At 38.4% G+C, this 27,887-nt stretch overlaps 1 protein-coding gene and 1 long non-coding RNA gene across 7 annotated transcripts in view; one reads left to right on the top strand and one right to left on the bottom strand.

Moving 5' to 3' along the window:
- The window catches only part of oxr1a (oxidation resistance 1a), a 163,966-nt gene that overhangs the window by 65,403 nt on the left and 70,676 nt on the right, over positions 1-27,887 (bottom strand). For all 6 annotated transcript variants that reach the window (XM_077575837.1, XM_077575836.1, XM_077575835.1 and 3 more), the window contains one exon: positions 16,887-17,083. In XM_077575837.1, the coding sequence (XP_077431963.1) occupies positions 16,887-17,083 (197 nt within the window). The remainder of the gene's footprint in view (positions 1-16,886; positions 17,084-27,887) is intronic.
- LOC144057871 (uncharacterized) lies at positions 279-26,716 on the top strand. The gene is made up of 4 exons (XR_013295337.1): positions 279-398; positions 20,400-20,473; positions 24,823-24,895; positions 25,962-26,716. It is a non-coding gene; the product is annotated as an uncharacterized LOC144057871 (long non-coding RNA).

Genomic DNA, 27,887 nt, shown 5'->3' with positions numbered 1-27,887 from the left:
GCACAGAGAAAAAAGAGTGTACAGTCCAACAAGATTCTGAAAAAAAAATCATTTAAAAATGCTTTGAAAAACCTTGATCAGTTTCAGTTTTGTAGGGGTTAGGGTTTTGTTTTAATTTGGTGGGTTTGTTGTGTTTGTCTTGTGTTCCTGTGTGTTTCCCCTGTCTTGTTATGTCTGATTACGTCCATCTGTGTGTCTTTCCCCTTCCCAGTGTGTTTGACCAATCAGTGGCCTCACCCTATTTTTTTCCCCCAGGTGTTTCTCATTAGTGTTGGTGTAGTTAGTCTGTTGTCTTTGTCCAATCGGTGTGGGATCATTATTTATGTCAGGTGTTGATGGCAGAGCAATGTTTTGGAAGCCTTGCGTCTGTGTTTTGTCCCCAGTCAAGCCTTGTCACAGTAAGTCACCCTTTATTTTTGTCCAGTCGTCCACGTCACCCTTAGTCATCTTTGTCTCAGTCCAGTAGTCCACGTCGTAGTTAAGTCTTCTTCGTCTCGTCACCGTCACGTCACCCTTGTCACCGTCCAGTCGCCCTCGTTTCCTTCAAGTCTCCTATTCTACAAAGTTGTCCACATCTACTTCCTGCTTCCAAAGTTCCGCCAAGCTTCCCGCAGTCGAGGCAGACCCCGGCCGGGTATTAGGTGGGGAGTATTAGCCTATATGTGGGTGCATGTTATTTACAGGATTTTACAGTAATCAGAGTGACTAGGACAATTAAATGTATTAAAAATGTTAAATAAATATGAAAAAGAGTCACAATGTCACAGTAATTAGTTTGTGTGTCTATAGTATACAGTAGGAACAAAAAATAAAAAAAACAAGTGATGCCTAATGTCAATGTACAGAGCTTGCTATTTAAGGGATACTTGACTCATTGAGCCATTTTTAGCAGTAAAAAGTTAATATTTGGTCCAGGATGAATTTGATGACTTTATTATTTTTCTTGAACAATTAATAGATTTAAAACACATTTTCACATTTGCTGTTGACTGATTATGACATCAACTGTGCGGAGGAAATGGGTAATGACCAATCATGCCTCACCTGTTTTCTGTTTTTGGTCAGCAAATTGAGCCATGATTGGTCGTTACCTCAGCACAGGTTATGTCATCTTCAGTTGACAGCAAGTGGAAAAGTTTGTTTTAAAGGTATTAATTGTACATGAAAAATAATGCAGTTATCAAATTCATTCTGGAAAAAAAAAATATTTTCACTGCTGAAAATGGCTCAATGAGTTAAGTATCTATTTAAGCCCACAGACATCAATGAGGCTAAAATGCATAAATTATTAGTTTTGTCTTGACCAGCTGGGAACTAACCCGGCAAAGGGGTGGACGCCACGAACTTCCGTGTTTCACACATCAGCGTCATTTCCGACTGATGGCCGTGTTCCAACATTCGCCCTCAAATGCTTTGGACAACTGAGACAGACACACTCTAACTCGACGATGGGAACGCGCAACCGATGGGCACAAAGGCGGAAGCATAAGAACTGGGACTCGGCCAACACGTTGCAAACAGGAAATGGAAACAAAGTTGATGTGTGGAAACCAGGAAGTCGAAAGTTCCGCATCCTCCGTGACATACCCCATAGCCATATTGATATTGTGATTCACTCAAGGGAGTCCCACAAAATCAATCTGGGACTTCACGGTGATTTGCTCGGGAAAGACGGTACATTCTGTACTATACTTCGCGCTGATTGGACGATGCGGCATCTTATGTGCGTTTGTTTTGACCAACCACGACCACGGCTGAAAATGTAATCTTTGTTCTCGTCTAAGGGGGGCAGGAAAGCACGAACATCTTTACCAGCTAAAAATGTATGTAGCGCCACTCGCTATTCGACAAGGAAATGGCGAGTAATTCTGCAAGAGCAAAATTAATTGCAGCGTCCATTCGTCCATGTTAGGTTTGATTGTTTCCCCCGGCGTCGATGTGTCCTGGTTTCGTTACAGCTGCATATCACGCCCCAAACGCAATGTCGCTATTGGCCCGAATCATCGGTTGAAATCAATGGGCTTGGTACAAGATGTATTCTCGGGAGTTTGTGAACTCACAAATACCGTGAGAATTTATCTTGGCTGGGAACAGCGCTATTAAAGAATGAAAATGTTGACATTTGGTTCAAAATTACACAATAATTCAAAGCTGTCACCTTCTATGCACCTAACAAACTAACTATTCTGTTTGTGTTGATTCGGGTCCAGAAAGTAAAAACCCTGCCACAGTTTGGCTTTAGCCCCTGGTGCTAGCTAGTTAGCTCCCCATCAGGTAAACCAGGAATGGCAAGCTGCGGTTTTCGAGGGACCGGAGTCCTGCAGATTTTAGAAGTTTCCCTACTCGAACTGCAGCGGATTCCAATTAACAGGATCGTTATCAGGCTTATGCAGAGCATGCTGATGAGCTGATCATGAATCAGCTGTGTTGAAGGGAAATATCCAAGACCTCCAGGACTCCGGCCCTCAAGGACCGGATCGCGCCATTCCTGAGGTTAACGATCACCGTGTGATCTAACTAGATAGCACCTGGGGCTAAAGTCAAACTGTGGCAGGGTTTTCACTTTCTGGACCTGGATTTGCCATCTCTGGACATATTGTTATTGTTTAAAATACTAACATTTAACAGCATAAAAGTTTGCAAGCAATTTAAATGAAGGCATATAATCGACATCTTACTAAAATGTCAATTGATAATCTTTTTAATTAAGCTCATTAATAGAACACAGTTTCTACATAACCATGAACTCAAAGAACATTTTTGTTTCTTTTAATTGGATAATGATGGAAAGATTACAAAATAACCCATGCGGAAGCACTGCTTTACGTAGCAGTAAAGGAGAACATCATCATATCATCCATGTTCGGTACGTTCCTTGTGTCATAGATGGTCAGAAGATGTCAAGATATGCATGGGCCAATTAAATGTGGCATTATAGAGCCCATGGCCTGCGCGCAGCTCGCCATCTCCATGTCTGCCTGATGCACAAGTCCCCAAATGCAAACTGTCAAGAACTTGAGAGCAGCAGTCATGACCTTACATTCAGCATACATCAGTGTTTCATACCGTCCCTGCAACAATGCAATATAATAGAGACACACTGTACGAAAGAAACTACTAAAAATAGCCACAACTTTGTGTGAAATGCGTAGTTTGCTCATTAGTGCCAGTTTTATTTCCACACTGCTGTATTCAGCTTTGTGCTTATCAAGTCGGACAAGAGGGAATCATTCAAACCTGATGAATGTTTCTTTCGCCATTATGCTTCTTTGTCACAGTTTTCCAGAGCTTCGCCATCCAGTGAATGTCCAAAGCAATGACCCGTATGAGGAGACAGTGTAGCGCTCAGGCCGGCTAAATCGGTCCTCCAGCTACTCTTCCTCTTGGATAAACCAGTGCATAGCAAATATGGCCCTGAAGCATGTGCAATACACAGCTTTGAATATTCTAATAAAGGGAGCCTAGAAGAGAATGAGGAACGAGCAAAACAAGGCACAACAGAAGGTGATTGTGACTGGGTCACAATGTGTCTGAAACTTGACTAAAGCCCAGTTTAGTCACTTTAACCGCTGAAAAATTGTGTTTAACAGGAATAGCCGCACAAAAATATGCATTTACGTAAAGGGCGCTGTGCTCTTTATAATCTCTTTCTAAGGCTGTAATGTAAATTCATTGGAAGTTCAGTTGAATTAATTTTAGTTTCAACAGCTTTGTAATACTACAGTATATCATTTGTCCTTAGTGTCCAGAAGTGTTTACAGTGTTCACTCAAATGGTTATTTGAAGAAGGCAAAGAAAGCCTTCATCTGTATGACAAATGGTTGTATACGAACATTGTAATTCTTTTTTTTTTTTTCCTCTGGAGAGCTCAGTATTGTTCATTCGGTTGAACATTGTAATTCTAACAATACACGGACTGAAAAGGACCATCTGTGCTCAACTGGATCGATGGACGTAAACCTGCTTCATTTGGTGCTCAGTCCTTGTATTTTTTTCTAGGCTTCGCGTCATAAAGCACTTTCCGAAATTACGAAAGTACTTGGCTAAAGGTCGACAACTATCCATGACTACATTTATATGCAATATTTGGGTTAAGGTCAGAATTCCGATATCTGAAACATTCGAGGTAACCCGCTTAAATGCGTGGCGGACAGAGTTACTCCCGTTTACATGGTCATTTGTGCTTGATTGGAATACCCCGTTCTGAAGAGCGACATGCGGAGAGTCGTTACGTAAATAGACGTCATTTCCGCTTTTAACTTTCTACGGTCAATAAAAGACATAATCATGTTACTCACCATGCTAAATAAAGTAGTCGTTTTCCATCTCGCCCCAGAAGTGTGGTTCATTGCTACGTCGTCCAATTGCCAGAAGCATGGACTTATTTACTTGTGTACTGTATATATATGTGTGTGTGTGTATAGACACAAACTGTGGCATCTTCGCCGTAGAGGCAAAAAATAACGTGACAATGCCGCAGAGAAATCCATGTATTCAAGTGAGGCTCCTTTAGCGAGTGGGACAGAGCTGCGCATACAAGTCGTTACTACAAAGACCAAGATTCCTTGCAAAGATGAAGAAGAAAATAGAACATGTGCACAGCGAAAAACAATGTGCCGTTCAATCAAGGTTTTCCGACTGCGTTTAACTCATTCACTCCCAGCCATTTTCACAGAAGCAACCCCCGTCACTGTTTTACTGGATTTTTACTGATTTTGCAAGGCCCACAGAATATTGTGTTCTATTGCTATAAAAACATGCATTATACTAAAGTTTCATCATTAAAGCTACTGAACATGGAAGATTTCATTTTGAATCGCTACTGCCACATGCTGACGAAAAATGAAACTGCACATACCGTTCTCCACATACACACCATGCACATTACGTCACATCCGCAGACATGGCGTGGGAAATTCCCATTGAAAGTACCCATTGTGAACAGCTAAGGTGTTAATCTACTAATTAGAAGGCATTTCACTCATTAATGGTCAAATAAAATGCTTATTGTAAAGTTATTTTTGGGACAAAAGTTCCATATTGCAACTTTAATAAAGTGTCTTCATTATTCACAAACATGTTAACACTGGGAAAAAGAGCTTGTTGCAACATGGCCTCGGCTGATTTCTTATACTCTGCTGCCACCTGCTGGCCGTTTTTTTTTTTTTTTTTTTTAAATAACTACCATTGCTTTAAGCCATCTCTTCAGGTCAGAAGCTGCATTAAAATAAAAACATTAAATAAAAATTGTATAAATACGTTTTTGGGAGTGAAGGACAAAGTATTAAAAAAAACTTATTTAGCCTATACGATTTTGGGTTTGAATGAGTTAATATGCAAGAATTCAAGTTATGAAAGGAGTAACCCATGGGTCTTATTCGGGTTTTTAAAAACTCGAATAAGAGCATGTTTACATGATATATATATATATATAGTCAGTATTTGGGTTTTAAAAGGGTTATTGCCTGCATGTAAACGTAGTCCATAATGGGCCGATGTAACGACGGTTTTGCCCACCTGTGGTGAAATACTAACTGGACCCAGTGGAACCATATCCATTCCCTTGAAGGGAGAAAGCAATGTATTTTATTTATCTATTAAATGTATTATTTTTTTAAATGGACATTGCACCAATTGGCGCCAATTTCTTGAGGCACGTCATTGTCAGTAGTAGAGCAGAGGCAGGTATTTGAGGATATATGTTAAGTTATGTGCAGGCACAATGCTGGGATATGCATTATATTTCAGACAAAAGCTTTCAAGTCTTCCTCAGAGATTTTGTGAAGGCAATTTGAGACACTATTAAATAGAGTTCTGATTTAAAATTCCCATTTCCGAATGGTAATCGGATTAATACAGTTGCAGAGGTAGGACCTGCCATTATTGCAATCTATTTTTAAATACGGTGCGGTTATGCCTTAAGTAAAAAATGTGGAATGATGATTGCCTTGTAAGAGAAAAATGTATACAAGTAACCATCCATCCATCGCTTCTCTACACATGTGCCTTAAATGCTGGCAAAAACATCACGAGAAAAACATAAATTCATGAGAATACGGGAAACGAATATCAACAGTTATATGAAGTGGCAGATCTTGTTTTCTTTCCACTGCAAAATGAATCAATACAAGGGCTGGACCTGGCGTTTGATTGCGGGAAAACTGCTTACTCTTCATTTGAGGTATATGTAATCAATCCTAGGCAGAGGCTAGCGAGAGCCTTTTTCAAACTAAGTGGGGAAACTGTGAGATTACTAGCTGTGTGGCATTTATAAATCGAACCCATCAAAAAGAGGGCCACCAAGAGACCCCCAGCTCACATAATTATACCAGCAGACCAATATATGGTGTACAAATCTTTCTTTTACTGTAGCACTGCAGTAAATTTACTTCCAGGCTTCTTTCTTTACTTTTTTATTGCACACCAGTAGAATGAATTTTGCTGTTGTTGACCAAGCTGTGGAAATGGCAACAAATCTAGGTGTCCTTGTTGTGGGTACTTCCGGGGATTTAGATCAACACTGTTTGATGCATGACAATTTGTTTTGTTGAAGATAAAAATCTGCATTTAACCTTGGAACAGGTGACTGTGGAGCATTCTTACAGGCAGGCTAATATCGCTCTCACCCTCCCTTTTGAAAGTATGAAGGTTACAAGAGCTGCTTAAAAGCCCAGAATTGATTTAAGGGCTACATGGATCATCTCTGGAGACATTTACAAATGACAAATGCCAGGCAAATATCTAAAGGACATTTGTGGCAGCACTGACATCATAGAGATGCTCGTGACATTGAGGCGGTCTGAGGATAAAAGTTCCTTTTTATTCCACGTGTGTGCCTGTTTGTCTGGCGAGCTTAAATCTTGACCTGGCTGCTGATGCAAAACATGTATTTGGATCATAACTGTAAATACTCGTTTGAGCAGTCGGTTACACTTTTGAAAGTTTATATTTAAACTGATGTTCACCAAAATTCTGCCCAATGATTGAGTACTGTTGGTTTTAGCCTTCTCTGAAGTGGAAAAATTATTAGTAATCCTCTGAAGTGTTAGAACCGTCTCTAAATAGTCTGTTTATGTGCATTGACTTTTTTTCTCCAGAAGGCACATTTTAGGAAGCTATTTCAGTGAAGTTACCTTTTAATGGGACAACAACATCAAAGGTGTTGAGAGAATTGTAAGGGAAGTGAAAACATACATTAGAAAAAAGAGGTGACATTTTCTGCCTGTAACCAAGTACGGGTTCAAGCTGCTCTACTGCTGTCTGGGATGACTTAAGCATACCATTAACCTTTAGAGAAAAGGTTTGCAAGTAGGCCAGCATGTTGCTGTGGAGTGTATGTTTACTCACCAGGTCCCAACATTAGATACATGGTCCCAATTAACTAGTTTGCACAACAGAAGGCACGCTCAGTTAATGTACTCAGCGTTTTCTTTTTAATACTTTATGTTAATGGTTTGAAAATGTTTTCAAGCAAATATGTATTTCAAGGTTACAAACGGTGCACAAGGCACAAGTGGGCATTCTCAGCTGTGTTGTTCCTACAAATAGCAATTATGACTTTACTACTGCATTATCGTATTTGCAATAAATTGGTTGGATTATAGACATCCTTTACTGTTTTTCCTAAGCATGGAGGCATACAGGACATGCAGGAGAGAAAGAATAAGAGCGTAGACCTAAAAGAGAATGTTGCAGGGTTGGAAGAAGCATAAGTAAGAGAGGATAAGAGAATAGGCCCTTCATTGGATCACGTTGTGAAGCTAAGCTGTTTTGTGGGGCTACGTGACCAGCCTGTAGCACCAAGGCAAGAGAGCTCAGGCTTATCTCTGTGCACACAAGTAGTTCTGCTGGCAAAAAGCACTGTGGCATGGCAGAGGGTGCTGCTAACAGAGAACCACAGATAGCTCTCACTCCATTCCTTCCTTGTGCTCATTCAGTCAATAAGAGGAAGCATGCTACACGTTGACACAGATCAACCGCATACTGTAGGGACAATTCAACTACATCTGCATCTCACATGGTGATTAATAGGAGAATTAAGTTGAATATTTTCATTTGCCTTGCAATGTTAAGCTCAAATACCCACAAAGCTTTTATTGTTTCCATTTCCAATTAATGGCAAATGTAGTTTCCGTATCACATTTGATTGGGGTTCTTTCTTTGATGTGAAAATAGTATGAAGCTTGTGTAATAAATACTAGGCACAGAAGTGATATTATATTTGGTGGATTATTCAGGATTACTGTACAAGGTTCAATGGCATCACAATACATAGCTCAACACATGATTCTATCCATTAACCAACCCCCCACCCCCCCATCTCCCACCTGTTGAAAATATTAGTTGTTCCTCAGAACCATCAAAAGTATCCTTCATTAAGAAGTATTTTGTTTTAAAAAGCAAAATTAAATATGGACCCATGACAATACCACTGAAATGCTGATTGCTTGAAATGGATATGACACAACAATTGAAAATGCAGTTTGCATGTCAAGTCATGGCAAGTCAAGACACATTTTCATTATAACCTTGTTTGCATTTTTGAGAAAGAAAAAAAGATCTTGATTTAGTATCTTTTTGAGGGAAAGGCGCTACTCTTGGACATCATAATTGTTGGTGTCGGTGGATGAGGAAGGATGCCCCATCAGTAAATACTTAAATGGAATAAAATAATTGTGCTGATCTGTGGAAATACATGTAAATACTGGCACAAAGTTAAAAAAAAATTTTTTTTTGGGGGGGGGGGGGGGGGGGGGCTCGGCATAGATGCATTCGAATACAGTGACTATGCACATCAACAACATAAAAAAAAATTCAATAACATTATTGATTGTCAAGTGCAACTAGATATTAACCTTTATGTTAAAAAACAGTTTCCTAAAACAATCTGCCACTAATGTACATAAACTCCTTCTTGGAGTTCATTCAGTGTCTGTGTTCAGCCCAAGGACACTTTGGAACACGCAATTTGTAACCGGCGACCCTTCAGTCACTTCTTTCCTTCTCACCTTCTTCTTTGCTTTGTTAAACCTTTTCAGGAGAAGATAATGTCACCAAAAAGCCAAAGGACAAAGCAAAACGCATTCAGAGTAAGTCTAGAAAATGAGGGCGTGTTGGCTAGACGTCTAGCGACGGGTGCTGATGGCTATGTGCTATGTTAACAGCACACAGTTAAATGCCAAAAGTGCGCACAACATTTGAGGTCTATTTCTCCTGAATTTGTTTGTCAGACTCCACATTATATTAGCCTTAAGGCATTTGACCTTTGAAGTACCAGTATATGAAAGTTGCTGTCTATGAACAAAACAAACGGGGTAGGACTAGATACGTTTTTAAATTATTCCTACTCCCTTTTGAACATGTAAACTCTTTTCCTTCTTCCTATTCTTGTTTTTTCTTTTTTACTTATATTTTATACTTGTAATTTGTTTTATGTTTATATGTTCAATAAACCAACCAACCAAATACCGTCAATGTGATATATAATTGGCACCTCTGGCTACTATCCTGATGTGTAAACACAAAAGACGAGCCACCTGAGACACAAACGACCAATGCAGGACGAAAAACAACTATTGTGTCTCGCCTGCAGTGGTGGCTATAAGCGTCAAACTCCCCGCTGATTAGCTTCTCATGTCACATTGCAGAGGGGAACACTTTAATCACAACAAACTGGTCCTGCCATGTGCTCTAATCAAACTACGGTACTGAAGAGGCAACAGTATAGCAAATTAACATCTACCCTGACAATCCATCGATGTATTGAAAAGCTGTTGATTTAATTCCGACCTCTGAGTGCTACTCATGAAACTGCATATCAAGCACACTTTGATGGGAGCTTCCAGCAAGTTAGTGTATTGCTCCCCCAGCACCGTCCCCTCCCCTCTTCGACCCTGCAGTGAAAATCCAATGAATAACTAACAGGGGAGTAATCAGTCTCACGGCTGCCATAGCACCACCACTCCTGACGAGTAAGGGTAAGCCATGCTTGTGTCTTTTTTATTATTATTAGCATTTGCTCTGTCAGGTGTTGTAGAGAAACAATGCTGAGTATGCAGAGTGAGCTACTCATTGCTTGAATCAGTTTAGCCTAATGCAAAACACTGGCCTTTTCAAAGGTCATTAGTCATGCAGATTTTTTAATAGGCATTTACAGCACTCCCATTCAGATTGTCTTTTCCAAGATGATTTGAAATAGTATATCTGCAGTGGCTCTCCGGGCACCTGAACACATTCCATATTCTTGGTAAATTGCTACATCATATGTGTAACAGCAGAGCAGAGATTTTTTTTTTTTGCTCATTTCTTACAGCACATGTGGGTTTCCACATGAACATTCAACTAAATCATAGATGGGCAACTGGCGGCAATAAACTCTTGAAAGAGGGGGGGAATCTGTGACTATGTACATCCGTGGGTGTCAAACCCCAAGCATGCTACTAAACCCTACTACAAAGCGAGTAAGCGTAATATTTTTTTTGCGGAATTGGAACGGTATGTACGACAAACTGAGTATTTCAATAATAATATAATTTTGAGTGACTGGCTTGTTTGCAGTTCAGCAATTTTGTGCCGTCCTTGAATGATAATTTTTATACGAGATTCCTTTGCACTACAAAAAATACAAATAAAATAATAATGACAATAACGATAAATGATAATAATAATAATAATAATAATTATAATAATAATGTGTGTATTTTTTTTAACCCTTTGTTGTTGGGTTAGCATCGTGGACCATTTTATATACATTGAGATATGACTTTATAAAAAATTAAATACATTAAGCACATGTATTTAGCACATATGCACGTATGCCATTTTTTTTGTCATACATCTGGTTAGGAAGTATGTGGGCAATGTGGCCTCTCAATAGCTCTGATGATAAATTGTCTACAGTGTTTCCAACAGATTTGAAATATACTTGGGTGGGTGGATGGTGGGTGGAGTATTTGGGTTATGGCCCCAAAAAAATGTCACTTCATATCGTGCATTCTAGTAAACTTTCAGACTAAAAATAACACATTACTCAGTGACACCATATTTTTACACTTATTTTGTATTAAAATAAAAACAAAAAACAAATATGAATAAAATATCGTTATATACGGTAAATCCGGTTGTAACACGTTTTTTTTAATATACATTTTTATAAAATTTTCTTGCAAACTTCTTGGGTGGCGGCCAGTTTACTTGGGTACCCAAGTATTAACTCTTTGACCGCCAAAAACGTTAAATAACGTTTAGTAAAATCCTACGGAGGAGCGCCAAAGACGTTAAAAGACGTTCACTATGGTTTTTTTTGGAAACGGGTGGAGGAAAGCCTTGGCCAGCTGTGCTGAAAGTATCAAGCAGATGTAGTTAGTATAATGACTATTTTTGGCCCCTAGATGGCAGCGATGACTCTCTTTGGACAAGTTTGGGTAAGCGTCAGTAGAAGACGTGAGGCGGAGCTAGAGTGTTGAGGGGAGAATGGCTGGGGAAGCGAAAATGTCGACCGGTGGCAAGCAGCTCACGCTTGAGCATTTTTTTCAAAGACGAAAAGCATCGACCAATGCTAAAGAGCACATTGATGACGACGACGACGACGATGATGATGGTGACTCCGAGGTTGACGCCGAAGTTGGAAGCGTTGACGCGGTGGCTATGATCACGTCATAAAGCCTCACCCGCTAGCGATGCTAACGCCGGAAAACGCGGAGCACAACCGAGCACTTCTGCTCAGGCGGATGTTCAATCGGACGACGAGTCCAATGCATATTCATCGGAGGAGTGGGGACAGTCTGATCACGGAGAAGACACTGGTTATGGACTACGATGCCACCATGAATGGAGCAGATAAGATGGATCAGAACATCTCTTACCACCCGGTATAGGAACTGAAGGACATAAGGAAGCCAGACGTAACACCACCGTAATGTCACCGTATCACGATCCTGAGAGTAGACTTGATGGCAACATGGCCAAACACACACTGCAGTATATACTTGCTATTCCCCGGGAAAAAAAGCCAGCAAGAAAGTGTAGCCTCTGCACGCGAAGGGGCCATCGCAGTGAAACTAATCTGTCGTGCAAATCCTGCTGCGTCCACTTGCACGCAGGGGAGTGTTACAAAAAGAAAAACTGTATTTGAAACATCCACACAATTGTAAATAGTACCACGGTTGCACACATTTGTAAATAATTTGCCAAATTGTTTTGTCAAATTGTTACACTGTTGAATGTAAATAAACGTATTTTGCTATCAAAAAACACTTTTTCATTGTAGGTGGTAGTGTTTTACAGAAGTAAAGCACTGTTTAGGTGTTTGTGGCATCATTCATGGGAAAAAAGGTGTCAAATTCACTAGAGTGCATGAAATATCGTTTCACAAAAAGCTTGATTTCTCCGTATTTTGTTTCAAAACAGAGCATTTGGGTGAAACTAACCATTTTCTATTGTTGATTACTGAAAAACGGAATAAGGTAGAAACAAACAACACTTTTTTTTCTGATGATAGATGAGAGTCCAATCTTTCATTTGGTAGTATGTGTGTTTCCATAGTCCAAACACAACATTTTCTGTAGACCTTGAAAGATCAGTCAAAATGCTTAAATCGGCTGGCACTCCTTTTCTGAAAACGTCTGGCAGTCAAAGAGTTAACATGGTGTGGGAAACACTGGTCTATCCCTGAACTGAATGCATGGTGACATCAGTGTGACAAAAATTACTTTCAAAACAAAAGTGCTAGGACTGTGACTCTCATGTATAAAATATTGTTCACACAATGGCACCTAGTGGCCTTATGCCTATTACACTTTTGATATGACATTGAAGGCTAGCAAATTTCTGGGTCGACTTCATCCCCACTCCTATCAAATCCTTCCAGTTGGGAAAAATCCAGTTGTGTGAAAGTAGACACGTGTGAAGCGTGAAAGAGACAATAGTCATTGCACTGACACATCCTGCTGGTGTTGTATATTTTTGCATGTGAGATGGTTGCAATCCGTTGAGATCATGATGTGATGAAATGAATCTCAAGATTGCAGACTGCTTTGGTGCTTCAGTGCTGACAATTGTTTCCATTGCGAATTAAGCAGTATACAGACAAAATTGTTTTGATAGTAGACAGACACAAAAGACATCAGACTGAGTGAGATGGTGACGTGTTCAACCACCGTTTGGTGTTCCAGTACTGAATTGAGTTCAAGGATGTATATAATGATGTGAATGTCAGCTGAGACACTGGAACATAAAGGCTGTCAGAAGCTACGAATCAGGGGGAAAGCTGCAACATACCCTCTTGGGAGGCAACACTGCAGGCGTAAGGGAGATTCCAGGAAATCTCAGCTTCTTTTTTCCCTTTCTACTGTATGTCTCTCTTTTCTGTGAAAAATGCTACCGATCCATTTGCTCTCGTCTCCAAGTCACGTCTGAGAACGACTGACATTCATCACATAATTTTTAGATCCTTCTCTTATTCCCTCTTTACATTTGCAGCAATCAATTTGGATAGAATGTTTTTATTTATGAAAATAAATCAGCATTGTAGATGTGGTGTGTGTGCCTCTAATGACAAGTCTAGTGGTCTGACAAGGCCTAGTACGCAGCTCTGCAGATAGCTGGATGTACAATATTATGAATCTACTATTACAATACCTTAGCAGAATAGGCCTGAAAGTGGAATGTGTCTGGATTAGAGCTGCGAGAAAAGGCCAGAGCTCCTCTCACAATTTAATATATACTTGTAGATGAGGGTCAGCCAGTAATCAATTGTTCATTAAAGTATAATTCATTACAGATACTATATTTCTGCCGGCAGTGCACACGGGCCAAGCCTTGGACTCAGTGAGTTTTATTTAGGCCAACATTAGCCGTAGCAAATGATTAACTGCTATGACTCATGCTTTAGAAAAGCTTGTACAATTTGTGCCTATGCAGTTAAACGTCGGAGAGAGGAGGAAAAAATGGCCACATTTCATTTAATGACTGAATTACTGTACTGTTACTACCCTGATCTTTTTTCCCCAAACAGCCTGCATATGCCATTGAGCAGATAACAGATGATCAGAGAAGGTAAAAATGTCAACAGTAGGGCCATTACCTCATCTTTATCCTGCAGTTTCCTTTCACTGATTATTGCCGATTGGACTGATAGCTATGAAGGCAGATCAATCCGCAATTGCACGGGAGCCTTGCCGAGGCAGCGGAGTCGATACATGATGACTCTGTATGTAGTGATCTTATCGGAGTGAGACATCAGCAGAATGACACATCTTCACCTGCTTGAGGCTCTTTTTCTCTCTCTCTGTCTCTCTACACTCGTTGATGTAACCTTTGACCTATGACCACACAGTCCTCTGAAAATCCTAACCTTGAAATTTTAAGAGGCGACATGACTCAATGTCTGACAAATGACGTGTAACAATCTAAATTTATGACTTTAGATCTAGTCACGGGAATGAGCTTTAGGAAAGGACAATAAATCTTCATAGAACATTTCAAGATGAAAATAAATATACAGCAATCCAATATTCATTTACATAAAACAAATAAGCATACTGATATAAACAATATTCATAAATGCGGATCCTATACCTAAAGAAAAAAATGGCGAGATAGAGAAAAACTGAGATCAGATTTGGATTCCTGTTAGACCTAACTCAACACAAAATGTCTTCCCCACCCCTAGTGCAAACACATTTTTTATATACATTACTACAAACAAAAATAATTGTATTTCAGCCAAAATGTGTCTGCGAATAACGAAAGTTCTCCCCCAAAACTGCACAAATAAGTGAATTTTCAAGCAGCGAATTGTGGTGGGAATAAGTGTAAAGGGGTTCATAAAGTAGGGGTACAAAGCTGTTGTTGCCACAGCGGTTCCTGTATGTTGTATGTATAGTTGTGCACTTAAAAAAAATAAAAAAGATAAGGTATGGCCCTCATTTAATATATTAGTTTTCAGACTACCAGGAGTGTGTAGACCCAACAGTGGCTAGTAAACAGCTCCCTCTTTTGGGACCAAATCATCCTCAGTCACAGTAGACATGCTGCTTTTCTGCTCTCAGACCTGTTGTGGCTTGACTCGTAGTTGAATGTACACACAAGAATGCATGCTAATATGTGTGTAATTGTGACTCACTACCGCAGTATTTCATTTTCATAATGTGTAAAAATAAATAAATAAAAAAATCCTGGAAACAGCCAAACATTTTAGTCATAGTGGTTCCGTGTTTAAATAGGCTTTCACTTGTATAGCACTTTTCCACCTACAAGGTACTTCACACTGACTCGTCATTCACTGCAGCATGAGGAGCAACTGAGGGTTCAGTATCTTGCCCAAGGACACTTCCACATGGCCACAAGGGCTGGAGAATATACCTACTGTACAATCTCTGGTTTGGGAAACAACTAGGGCTGTGCCAAAAATGGATTCTCATAAGAATTGCGATTCTCATTTAGTACGATTCAGAATCGATTTTAAATGTCCTAAAATCGATTTTATTTAAATTATTTTATACTGTCTTGCCTTTGTCTGTGTGTGCCTTTATTTGGAGCGCTGTTCATGTTGTACCTGATTTGGCCACTAAGGGGCAGTGTGGTTCCACGCGGTCTGATACACTGTTAAGTTTTAGCCACATTAGAGAGTAGAAGGAAAAAGTCACGATAGAGTTATTCTAATAAAAGTTGTTTTTTTGCAGTGTGGTGCCGTTTTTTTAAATGATAAAAGTGCCGCGAGTAGCGCGCTAATTACCATTAGCGAGTTAGACTGGAGTAGATCATTACAATTCCTTGCACATCTATAGATTGAAGCAAAAATCATTGTCAATCAAATCATTTTGAATCAAAAATCATTCTTAATCAAAAATCAATTCTGAATGGAATAGCAGACCCAACAATTGGAATCGAATCGAATAGTGAGACATTCAAAGATTCCCACCCCTAGAAACAACCACTCTACCACTGAGCAATGCCGTACACTTATACTCTCAATATAAAAGTAGATACAATTTCAGAATGTAATGACATATATTGAATTTACAACTGAAAAATCAAACTAGAGGGATCAAAAGGTCATCATTATTGGGGAAGCATGACAATTAGAAGATTGCTGATTACCCCAAAGTTCTTCCAAATATTTGGTTTATTTACACATTTATAGCCATAATCAAACACACAAATAATACATTTAAAAAACATGATATGGGATTTTTACCAGTGATTACCATCTCGTGTGTAGCTTGCTCATAGATGTAAATGTCCTTTGGGCCAAATATAGTGGCAATCATTATTGGAGTGAGTAAAGTTTTTTTTATTTTTTTTTATTTTTTTTTATATACTGGTAAACAAGTTTGAACAAATTTTAATTTAATATAATTATTAAATTCTTTGCTGCAGCAAACAGAAACAACCTGCTCGTCTCAATTATGCAGCTGACAACATACCAAGATGACCATGCACTTGCATGGTGACATACAGCCTTCTGGGAACTGCAATATATTTTCCATATGGAGCCATACTGTCATGATGATGTGCGATGTATACAATAGGCATATACAGACAGGCCATTATGACAACTGTCACAATGACATTCTGCAATCGTCCTATGCAAAGATAATAATGCTCAGAGTTGAATGATGCTGTCAAAGATGATTATAATTTATTTAAAATAATTCATTATTAAGTATTTTTGTTTGCATTAATAATAATTTTGTAAAGGTAGATTTGGTTTGATTCATTTTTATGACAGATTTTTCTCTTAAATTGGAGCTCATATTCGAATGTGCAAGTCATCATAATGTTATGGCGGGTCAAATACAAATATTTGGCAGGTTTCAGTTTCAAACCATCACATTGGAAAATTCAGTCAGTGCAAACAAATGTTGACAAAACAAATTGCCTACCAATGGTGTAGCCTCTCTTCAGTTCGCCACATCGTGGGCTGCGGCGCTGGGAGTTAGTGGTGTTGTTCTCTTGCACTGCGAGGACTGCGGTTGTCTTGGCAACGGTTGATGCTGCTTTGTTGAGTGGCGAGGCTGGCATCAGAGTCGGGGAGAAACCTTGGCTGGCAATGTCCACCGACTGAGACTTCTTTTTCAGTCTGTATGGAGACAATGAACAAACAATGGTTAGATAAATATGTTGTTTGAATCGCTTTAGGGCATTGCAAATAATTAGTGAATTGGGAAAATCTCTTTTGAGAAAGGAAAGCACTCAAAGCATATTTGCATTAGGGGTTGTTGCAGAAATTAGATCATGTATGCCATTTTTTTCCCAGTGGCCCGGTAATCTGTAGAAAGAATCAATCGGCTAATCGTGCCCTTCTTGAGGTGGAATTTATTAGCCACACTGGTTGCACAACACAGTGTCAAGAACATCACAGCAGGACACCACAAAGACAACAAAGTTTCACAATCTAAAACAAACAAACATTGAACAGCAACAAGGCCAAAAAATGACGGCATAGTAATTTCATTATTTAACATAAGCAATATTCTGAATACAAAACAGAATTTTATAATGTCACATTTCAACTATAAAAATGAAAGTGTATTGCTAGACAAAAATTGGAATCCAGCCATTTTCCAAATGGCTTACAGTCTATTGCAAAAACATGAACTGTGCACTGCTGGTTTAACTTCAAACTAAGATAAAAAAAAAAAAATACTGGCCACAGTTCACCTGGAAAGAGGCACAATTGGCCTTACCTTATGTGCTGTATTGCTTAATTTGGTCCTGAAAGTCTGACAGTCCGTCGTGCATGTACTTGATAAAGTATGCATACTTTGCTTACACGCTAAATTATAATGCTAAGTGCTAACATTCATTAGTGTGAAGTTAAGCAAGCATTGGAATACATTTGCAAAGGAACAGTTTATGTCCACTAGTTGTAATACAATATTTTACCAAACAAATAAATGAACATCTAAATCTTCAAAAGGCACTCAGGCAGTAGCAATATCAACAGGCTCCAACGTTTGGGTTAGAGCACTTTTTCAGACTTCACTACAGTAATAAAGCAATCTCAAAGCACCCCTTACACAAAGTAAATGTTCTTGTGCGTCCACAAAAAGGTTACGCCGACATGAGGCCTTTAACCTAGCGGTTCTGCCAATTACTCAGCTAGAGGAATTTTAAGGACGTCACTGTGTAAGTGGGAAAGTCAGTTTGGTCTGGCATATTGTTTGAAATCTGAAGTCTCACTTCTGCTGCTGTCTTTTCGGAATGGTTATATGTTTGTATTTTTATATGTATGTTAGATGTTTTATGGGGGAATATGGGGCACCCACCTCCTAATAGATTCAGTTGGGGTTTAGACTAGGCTATTTATTTAACTGCAATTGTGTCACATGAAGACGATTGGAAGTCGATGATGACTGCAGTGGAAAAACTTGACTGGCACAACCGCAACCCCAACAAACTCCATTGGCCTGAACCAGAACGGACGTTCTCAATCAAACCATTTCCTCCAAACATGCTGTTATAAGGGAACTAATAAAATAGAATACAAGATAACACTCCAAAAAATACAAAGTAAAACAACAATCTGAGCAACAACGTGAATAAATTTAAACACACGCAATCTCAAGTCTGATAAAGTCCTGAAACAGCAATACAAGATTCCCAACACTCACTCTGGCAACTGCACACGTTCAATCATTGCAGCAAAACTGCTGAAGTAAACGCAATCTTTTTGGCCATTTCACCCAAATGCTCATCTCCTGACGGACCAGCAAAAGAGTGCACATGGCATAGTGTCTAAATGTATTATGAAAATGCATAATCTCTATGGAAATGCTGTCTATCACAGAGTCTGTTTTTTGGAAATGAAACCCAATAGTCCAGTGGAGCAAATTAGGCAGACAGAAGAAAATGGAAACGTGGAAAAGTGTATGGCATAAGTGAGCAATCTAATGACCATTAAATTAAAGTGTTAAGCTGTCAGTCAATAAAGCCCATAGTGTATCAACGCCTCTATCATCACTTGCTGTTGGCCTCTCGCTCAAAGAGACAAGCAAAGTGAGTTTGTCAACTTTGGTTTGAGTTTGAGATCTCGCAAAACTGCCCAAATTAAAAATAAATAAATGACTAAATAAATAATTACATGAATAAAAGGGAAAATAAAAAAAAGATATAATTTTTTTATATCCTTTTTTATTTTCCCTTTTATTCATGTAATTATTTATTTATTTATTTTTAAATGTATATATATATTATATATATATAAACCATAAAAAATGAAAAAGTAAAAATATATACAAATGTTGAAATAAATACAAAAATAAATAGATATAATTAAATATCAATCAATAAATAAAAACACTCTGCTCCCACAATTATTTATTTAAATCTCTCTCTCTCTATACATACATACATACATACATACATTTATATTTATATATAAATATAAATATACATTTTTATATATATATCTGTTTTATTTCCATTTATATAAATTTTTTTATATTTCATTTTTGAATGATATTTTTACAACCATTTTTATTTTGACTTTTATACATTTATATACATTATTTAGTCATTATTTATTTTTAATTTTGGCAGTTTTGGTCCTCCATATCCCTAGCGAGCTGGTTCACGGCAACAAGTAAGGGTCTATTTACAGTGCCGTCAGTTGCAAAACCAAATGGTATTCTACCTTTGGTCAGGATACGGCAAGGAATCCTGCCATTTTAAATAATTAAAAAAAAACTTTTCTGGTGGTAGAAGCGGCTGCCACAATGTGCCAAGCAGACTCTTTGTTTCAATAGAATGTTTTTAAATAAGTGAATATGAAACTTTGTAAATCGCTTTGGGCACCAAATAATGTAGATAAAGTGCTATATACGTGCGCTCCATTTGCCAATTAGATCAAATTGTGACTTTTTTTTCATTAGATGGCGCATAATGATGGGGAAGGAGTAAAAAGTAGAGACCTGCAGCTGCTATTTTAGCCTGTGAAGGATAAGAGAACGTGGTAGTGCCAAGCTGTGTGAAGTCTATCTCCACTCCCTTAGGAGTTGGTACTAATTACTGTCTCATAAGTAGAGCAGAAGCCCTTATTCTATAGCTTGTCTTCTCTGTACATTGAGCTACAAGGCCAACTGGTATCAAAACTGGTGTGCGTGCGTGTGTGTGTGTGTGTGTGTGTGTGCGAGCTTCGGAGACAAAATTAGAAGGCGGAGAAAGAATTAACATGGTGACTTTTCATACAAATGAAAACAGGAGGAACATTTGAGAGTGTGTGTGTGTGTGTAGGGGTCTGCAAGTTCACTTCTCCACATTTCAACCAAGCACATATACAGACCTGCTTCTTCGTGTATATGATATGTTTTTATAAAGACCACTATTGTTTTACAGTTCAACAATTAAGCTAACATTGATGAACCTTCCGCCTGTTTTTATTGTTTTTTTGCCAGTGGGGGGTTCACAGCGTAGGACAATGACCCTCTTCTCAGACAACATGAAAGCAGCTTGGCATGTCTCTACCAGTGTACGTATGATCATTTAAATTTAAGGTGGGAAATTTTTTTGGAAGCCTCTTTATCTGAATTTTGTACATCACAAAAAAAGTTTTTTTTCTATAGACTTTTTTTTGCAGCCTGGCGCTGTAGCTTAATAGGTTTATAAAAAAAAAATACAGCATCAACTCACCCCCACCCCCCTTCTCAAGCTTCTGTGCCTCCCCTAAAGAGGACAGTTTTGATAAGACTGTTTTGATAACTTTCATTTCATATTAGTTGATGGGCTGTTTGATAGCTTGCAGTTTTGCTTTCATAATATCTAAACCACTGCTGACTGTATCTCCTCAATGGTTGCTGATTGGTCTGGACTTCTTCAAAGGCTAGAATCATAAACACTGAGTTTAAGCTTGGAAAAATTGATTTTGCTGATTAAAGTACTGCAAACCCCTGTCTCAGTGCTCTAAATGTTCCTTTATGGAACAGCTAAAAACGAGTTAAGCTACAGTGCAGTCTTGCATCAAATTCAATGAAAACAACTCTAACTGTATGGCGCGGTCATATTAAACATGATCAAAATCATCAAAATATTCTAGGCATCTTAATCAAAATGAAATTGCATTGCATTGCATCGGTATTTTGCTAGACTTAGCGCAGAGGACAGGGTGTTTGTTTCACTTGCGCCATTGTGGGAGGGAATGCAGCCGACTCCCGGCCAATCAGAGTGGCTCCCCTTATCCAATTAAATTCAGTGCAGAGTAGTGTTAATTCCAGTCTCAGTTTTAGTCCAGTTTCAGTCACGCTTGTTAGTTTTTATCATAGTTAGTCAACCTCATCCTGTTTTGAATTTAGTTCATTTTTATATATCGAATATAAATCTAGCATTTTAGTCTTTATTTTAGTCGAAGAAAACATAATTTTATTGGTTTGGACTGGAACAACACCCTGTTTATGACTTTTATAAGACATAAAATAGTTGGTCGGGCGTTTGATGTCCATTGTTGGTCGGGAAAGCGCAAAATCAGGACATAAACAGTCCAACTAGCATTATGTGTCATTAATTTGCAATGAATTTGGAATGTAATTCAAATATATTATTGTTCATCATGAGCACCTAACAAGAACCCACTGAGAAAAGGACTGTATATTAAAAAAGGCTTTTGCCTTTTACAACAGTGAGAAACCCGGGCTCGATTGGCTAGTGAAAACGTGGCAGGCATGCACGCACGCACGCACGCACGCACGCACACACACGCACACAGGTTTGTTTTACTATCTTTGCGGGGCCATCTCATTGACACAATGCATTTCCTAGCCCCTTCCCCTAACCCCAACCGTCAAAAATGATTGCCTACCCCTAATCCTTACCCTAACCTCAACCATAACCTAATTCAAACCCAAACTCCAAAACCAAGTCTTGACCCTTGTGGGGCCCAGCAAAATGGCCCCACATGGACGGGTGGGCCCCACAACTCTGTGAAATTCCAGAATGTTGGCCCCACTATGTAACAAAAACAAGACACCCCCCCCCCCCCACACACACACATGCAATCTGCTTAAATAAACGAGCTTTGTCACGATCTATGATTGCACCAATCGCTCCTGCAAGCAATGAGAGATGCACATCAACAGACACCAACTCTGGCTGATTGCTATCATCAGATAAAAAGAAAGAAGAGAAAATGATGGAAAACGGGTGTAGGCATTTTGTTTTCTACTCCACGTTTGTGATGTGACCTGGCCCATGAGGCTTTGGCGCAGCTCTGCCAAACTGGAATCGCTCAGATTATCAGACTCCACAGGGATCCCACGTGGTTTGGCAAAGGATGCATAAACAAAAGGAAATTTGAGGCTAAGTAAAAACACACTTATCACACTGCTACTAAGAGGGATTAGGCCCAGAAAAAAAGAGGCTGTCTTCGCAATGCCGTCTTTTCATCCGCTTTGCTTTGCTCCCCATACCTTGCAGTGGCAGTCACAGAATTTTAGAGGGGGAGGGGCCTTACATACTGCCTCAGATAGACTACCGTTCTATATGAAGTCTGCTGGTGACAGAATAACGTCATTGTCAGTGTTAGCCTTAGCAATAAAAACTATGATCTAGTAAGAACAGAAGCACTGGGTCGTACCTCTGTTTCCCGTGGGATCAGGAAGTCAGGCAAGCCTAGCTCGTGAGATAATGGGTTATAAACAAGGCCAGCCCCTCTTTCCCTGGAAGAGCTGACTATTCCAAACACGACGTCTTCTTAACTTCCTATGCAATTGCATTATTACTTTGTGTCATCGGTGTTATCAAAACAGCTTGTTTGTGTGTGTAGTTGAAGCTACAGTATATGAATATATCTTATGTGCCAGGGATGGGCAACTGGCGGCGCATGCCTACCCTGCGACCACATTCTCAGTGGCCCCTTGATTAACGCCAACAAAAAAAAAGTTTCTCTTTTAACTCCAAAAATTCTCCATAAAACGCTGATAAAGATTTATTATACTTTTATCAAAAAAAATTATAAAAGAGGAGAAACGTGAATTAAAAATCCTAGAAAAAACAAACAAAGCCCCCCAAATGATAAAACAAATTTAAAAAATACATTTTTTTTTAAATCAAAGAAAAATAATCATTTAACTCATTCACTGCCATTGACGGCTATAGACGTAAAAAATTCATTTAAACTATTTCAATTAGTTTCATATTTTTTCCACTTTTGTTAACAAGAGTATAATAACATAGAAAAAAATGTATTGTACATTTAGAACAGATATAAAATTTGTGATTACTCTGGAGTTAACTAGTGAAGTCATGTGATTAATTACAATTAAAAAATGTAATCGCCTGATGCCCCTAAAAAAATTAGGGGTGTCAGACGATTATTTTTTTTTTAAATTGTAATTAATCGCATGACTTCAATAGTTAACTCACGATTAATCACAAATTTTATATCTGTTCTAAATGTACAATATTTTTTTTCTAGGTTTTCATACTCTTGTTAACAAAAGTGGAAAAAAATAGAAATAGTTCAAATGAATTTTTTCGTCTATAGGCAGTTAATGAGTTAATATGTGATTTTGCGGTTGCCGGACTTGCAAATAAGCATCAAATGTAGTTTTAAATTGTAATGGTATAGGTGTGCTTACATTGGGTCTTATATTGCTCTATACTACAACATGAGTAGGCCTAATAATTTTTTAGTGCATTTAACATGATATGTAGGACAAACATAGTACATCAATAATATAAAAAATGTAAGAGTGATGATTTTTGTGGGGAAAAAATGGACAGCATGATTTAATGTCGGTTTGCTGCTCGGTAGTTAAGTGCCAACCTTGCATGACAAATGTATTATAAAAACTAAAATATATTAAGAGCCCCTATATTTAGTCAAAATTTAAAAAGGCATTTTTGGCAAACATCTAGTTAGGAAGTGTGTGGTCCTATGTCGTTTTATATGTCTAGTCACAACTTCAATGATTTCCAATACTAGTGCACGTTTAGTAGCTTGGATAACGTGCAACAGCATTTTACAACTGACTTTTAGTGTAGGCGAGTCACGTTCTAGGTGTTCAAGGACACATGCATTAACCTTAATGATTTATGTCCAGCACTGATAAGTTTAATTTAATTTATTAGTAGGCTAAAATTACAGTCTTCAAATTGAAATGCAAATATTATAGGCTATATGAAAAGTACTGCTATTTCTGACTCACTTATAATACTTTTTACATAATCATGGCCATCTCAGCCATGCAGCAGTAATCATAAAAGTGGGTATTCAATTGGGTCTTCGCTTCAAAAAAGGAAGCAATTCAATACAGAAGGTCAACTACCATAATGTTGCTGTACTTAACTGTTAAAATGTAGCCAAATAAAACGCGGTTGTACTGTAATTGTATGTATAAAGTACTTCATTAGAAGAAGAAGAATCTCTGCTCATAATCTCATCAACATCCATCTATGCGACAGTTATCAAACCAGTTGCTGTATTTGAAATGGATTGAAGGGATTTAAAAGCAATGGAGGCAATCATTACAAAGCCATTGGAATACTGTGACTATCTTAAGCTTAATGGAAATGTGCAAGTCATGGTTGAGGCAGTCAGACTAAAGCTCGGTTCCTGCTCCTGACACCCAGAGAACGGGGGCAACAACAACCTGTGGCCATGCATGCTAATGAGGTCTTCTATTGCATCCGGGAGCGTAATGAAATACAGCTGAACCTCGACACTCTCTGCTCTGCTGTCGGACACCTCCGCATAATGATGTATAGAGCACCACGCCACATTACACTCATCTGCCCTTGCTAAATGCCACAGCAGCAATTCTCTGTTGAGGGGTGATTGGGCAGTTTTGACCAATGAGGCTTTTAACCTTCATGTCAATGTAACAGGAGCTAATGGCTGGCGACAACACTGACACAAGACTGAATGAAAGGGAGCACAAGCTATGGATGGGTGTGTTAGGTGAGTTGGCTCCAACCATGAATTTCTCTCCCACTCCAGATAACGTATAGGCAAAGACATCTTTTATGAAATAATTTACAGACAATGGTGCCTTGAGATAAGACCCACCGTTCAAATGATTTTTTTTTTTGCTTGGACTAGCAAGCAGAGACTTGAGATACGAGAACAAAAACAAAAAAACAGAGAAAATAACCTTGTGTTTTTAAAATAACCACATTACTTACATTTTAAGTCCTCCAGCTTAATGCTAATGCTAAATGCTAATGTTAAATAGCATGTATGTTGTGGTGCTATAAGCAACAGACTGAACAGAATCAGTCCATTGCTTATAGCATAAAACCAGCGTACACACACAAGCACAGCAACACGGCATTGCTGGCGGAGAGTTCGTTATAAGTTTGTTGCCAAGAAAGGCGCTGTCATTTACACAATGCTTCAGCCCTTAGCGGGTGTTTAAGGTTACATTTCCGCCATTAACCTTTTCAGGTACAGTGGCCATTACAGTGGACAGCTATTCAAAAGTCGCTGCCACATGTGACTCTAAAGTCCCTGTGGATGTCTAATTAGTATTATTATTATTTTTACATATTTAAATTTTTAAATAAAATATTATTTAAATGAATGAATGATTTTGACAAAAAAAATGCCAGAGTCCAAATTTGTAAGTTTTCAAAAAAAGAGAGACAAAAGGTAGATTTAAAATAATAATAATACCTAAGCATGTTTAAAAAGTGATCAGAAAAATGTCCAAAAAGGAAGAGGAAAAGCAGAAAATTGCCATATAATGTACGCAAAATTGCCAAAAAATTCACAAAAGTAACAAAAGAAGAAATCCCGAAAATTACCATGCACACAAAATTGCCCAAGAAGTCCGAAATTTTATTTTTTAAAAGCAGAAAAGAAAACTTAAAAATAAATAAAATGTCTACAAAATTGCCAAAAATGGCAGAAAATTGATAGCAAAAAGGCAGAAAAAAATGTCATGATTTGTGCATGAAATGGCTAGATAACTAACTACCGGTACTTTGACATTTTCATTGTTAGTTTTTTTCTTTCTTTTCCCCAGAAACCCATATCTGCAGGTTGGTGGTGGTCAGGGAGGGATAACGAGATGAAGTTTTGAGTTTGTGAGAGAGGCAAGAATGGGATTGATTTTCCTTCTACTGATACACTTCAATATGGAAGCAAGAGCTGCAACTAAGTTCTGAAGTTCACAACAAACCTGTCACTTTTTGTTATATAAGACTAAATCTAGCATATTCGTGTCCATGGTGTTCACATGATTAAGGTTAATAAGATTTTTGTGTGTGTGCCCGTTTTCTACTACTTTAAGGTTACTTATTCATTAAATTCAGGTTAGATTTTGATAATACTGTATTATACTATATAAGTTGTTGTGGTACATTCGCCTCACTTCAGTGAAGGCAGTGTGGGTTCCAGCTCCTGGAGACACTGAAAAGGGTAAGCGGTACCAAAAATAAAAAAATAAAAAATAATTCATTGTTTTTCAAATTGAATACTTGCAAGGTTAGTTAATTACAAAATAATAATTAAGTAATTCTTGAGAAACACTGTATATATTGACGTTCCATATTTATAGTTGTTTTCTGGCATAAGAAAAGAAAAAAATATTTTGGATAAAGCAAATTATGGTCCTTCAATTGCTTTTTTTGTGGCTTTTTCCTGTCGTAATCATGCCACAGTGTTTTTTTTTTTCGGTAGTTTTTTTACTTATTTGCAGGTTGTAACAATGATGTTACAATGATCTTCTAATGAAATGTTTTAGCATCCCTTTAACTGGTGCTTTTATTTTATCTTAAATTATACAGGTAAATAACATTGTTTTTTTTGTTTTGTTGTTGTTGTTGTTTTTTTGGATGGGGGGGGGGGGTTATGCCTTACAGTAATTCAACACAACATTTACACCAAAACAATACCAGATGAAGACACTAGAAAACATTATGTCTCACCACTCAAACAGTCCTTGAGATGAGTAATGTCTTATTATTTTTCTATCACTTAGCGGTATGTGCCAACAACAGTGCCAAACTGCTCTATTAAAACAAGGTCTATAAATCAACCAAGGCCGCCAAAAGAAAAGGCGGCTATTCATTCTCTAAAATGCATCGACGCAACATTAAAATTCCCATTGGACAAAGCTCTTCACATGACTCACAGAGGAATTATCTTCAGTGACAAAAGGCATGGAGGGGGTAGAGATGGTGAGGAAACCTCATTATGTGTCTTGCTGTGACTCCACGGCATGTTTTTTCCTCTCTCACTTTCTGGTGTCTGTGTATCACTTTGGTAACGAAATAAAGACATGAACAAGAAAGAGAAAAAAAGAGTCAAATGTGCTCTTTATGTGTTCATGTTGGCACCAAACACCCTGTTAAGTCAGTGCTCAATCACACACAGCCTCCAGCGGTTGATTCACCGAGTCCCCATGGGGACCTTGGGACTGTTACTGCAGTCTACTGTCCTACTTCGCATTTTCGCTCCCCTCCTCGTTGCTAGCCTCAATCTTTCGCTTGCCTTCTCATTGGCTACTTGCTGGTGACTGCCAGCAAAACGATTGGTCAGCGTCAGTAGTGGAAACAACATCACGACGGTGTGGCTTGTGGTAGTGCAGAAATCAGAGATGCATTGTTTCAATTGACAGTTTTCAGCAGTTTGTTCAGTACATCATATGAGTTCATTGTGGCTCAGAGAGGAAGAAGGGTAGCAACGCTGGGAAGTTATGCTTCACACTTTGTCGTCTTCTATTTAAATTCTTGGAAAGAATAATATGCTAGAGATTAAAAAAAAAAAAGACTTGCATAAGTGGTATGCAGGCATTTAATTGGAATTAGGAGATAAGCGAACATTTGGGATAAAGTGAGTCTAATGAATTATAGCCATAAATGAATTAAACTGAACCGAAAAGTTGAGTAGAAAACAATTATCAAAACAAAACCATACAATGTTTAACACATGTTTTTGGTTGCTTTTG

Source organism: Vanacampus margaritifer, chromosome 9, assembly GCF_051991255.1.
Source record: "Vanacampus margaritifer isolate UIUO_Vmar chromosome 9, RoL_Vmar_1.0, whole genome shotgun sequence".
Taxonomy (NCBI): Eukaryota; Metazoa; Chordata; class Actinopteri; order Syngnathiformes; family Syngnathidae; genus Vanacampus; species Vanacampus margaritifer.
The sequence above is the reverse complement of the archived record's forward strand: the minus strand, read 5'-3'. Positions and strand labels throughout refer to the sequence as shown.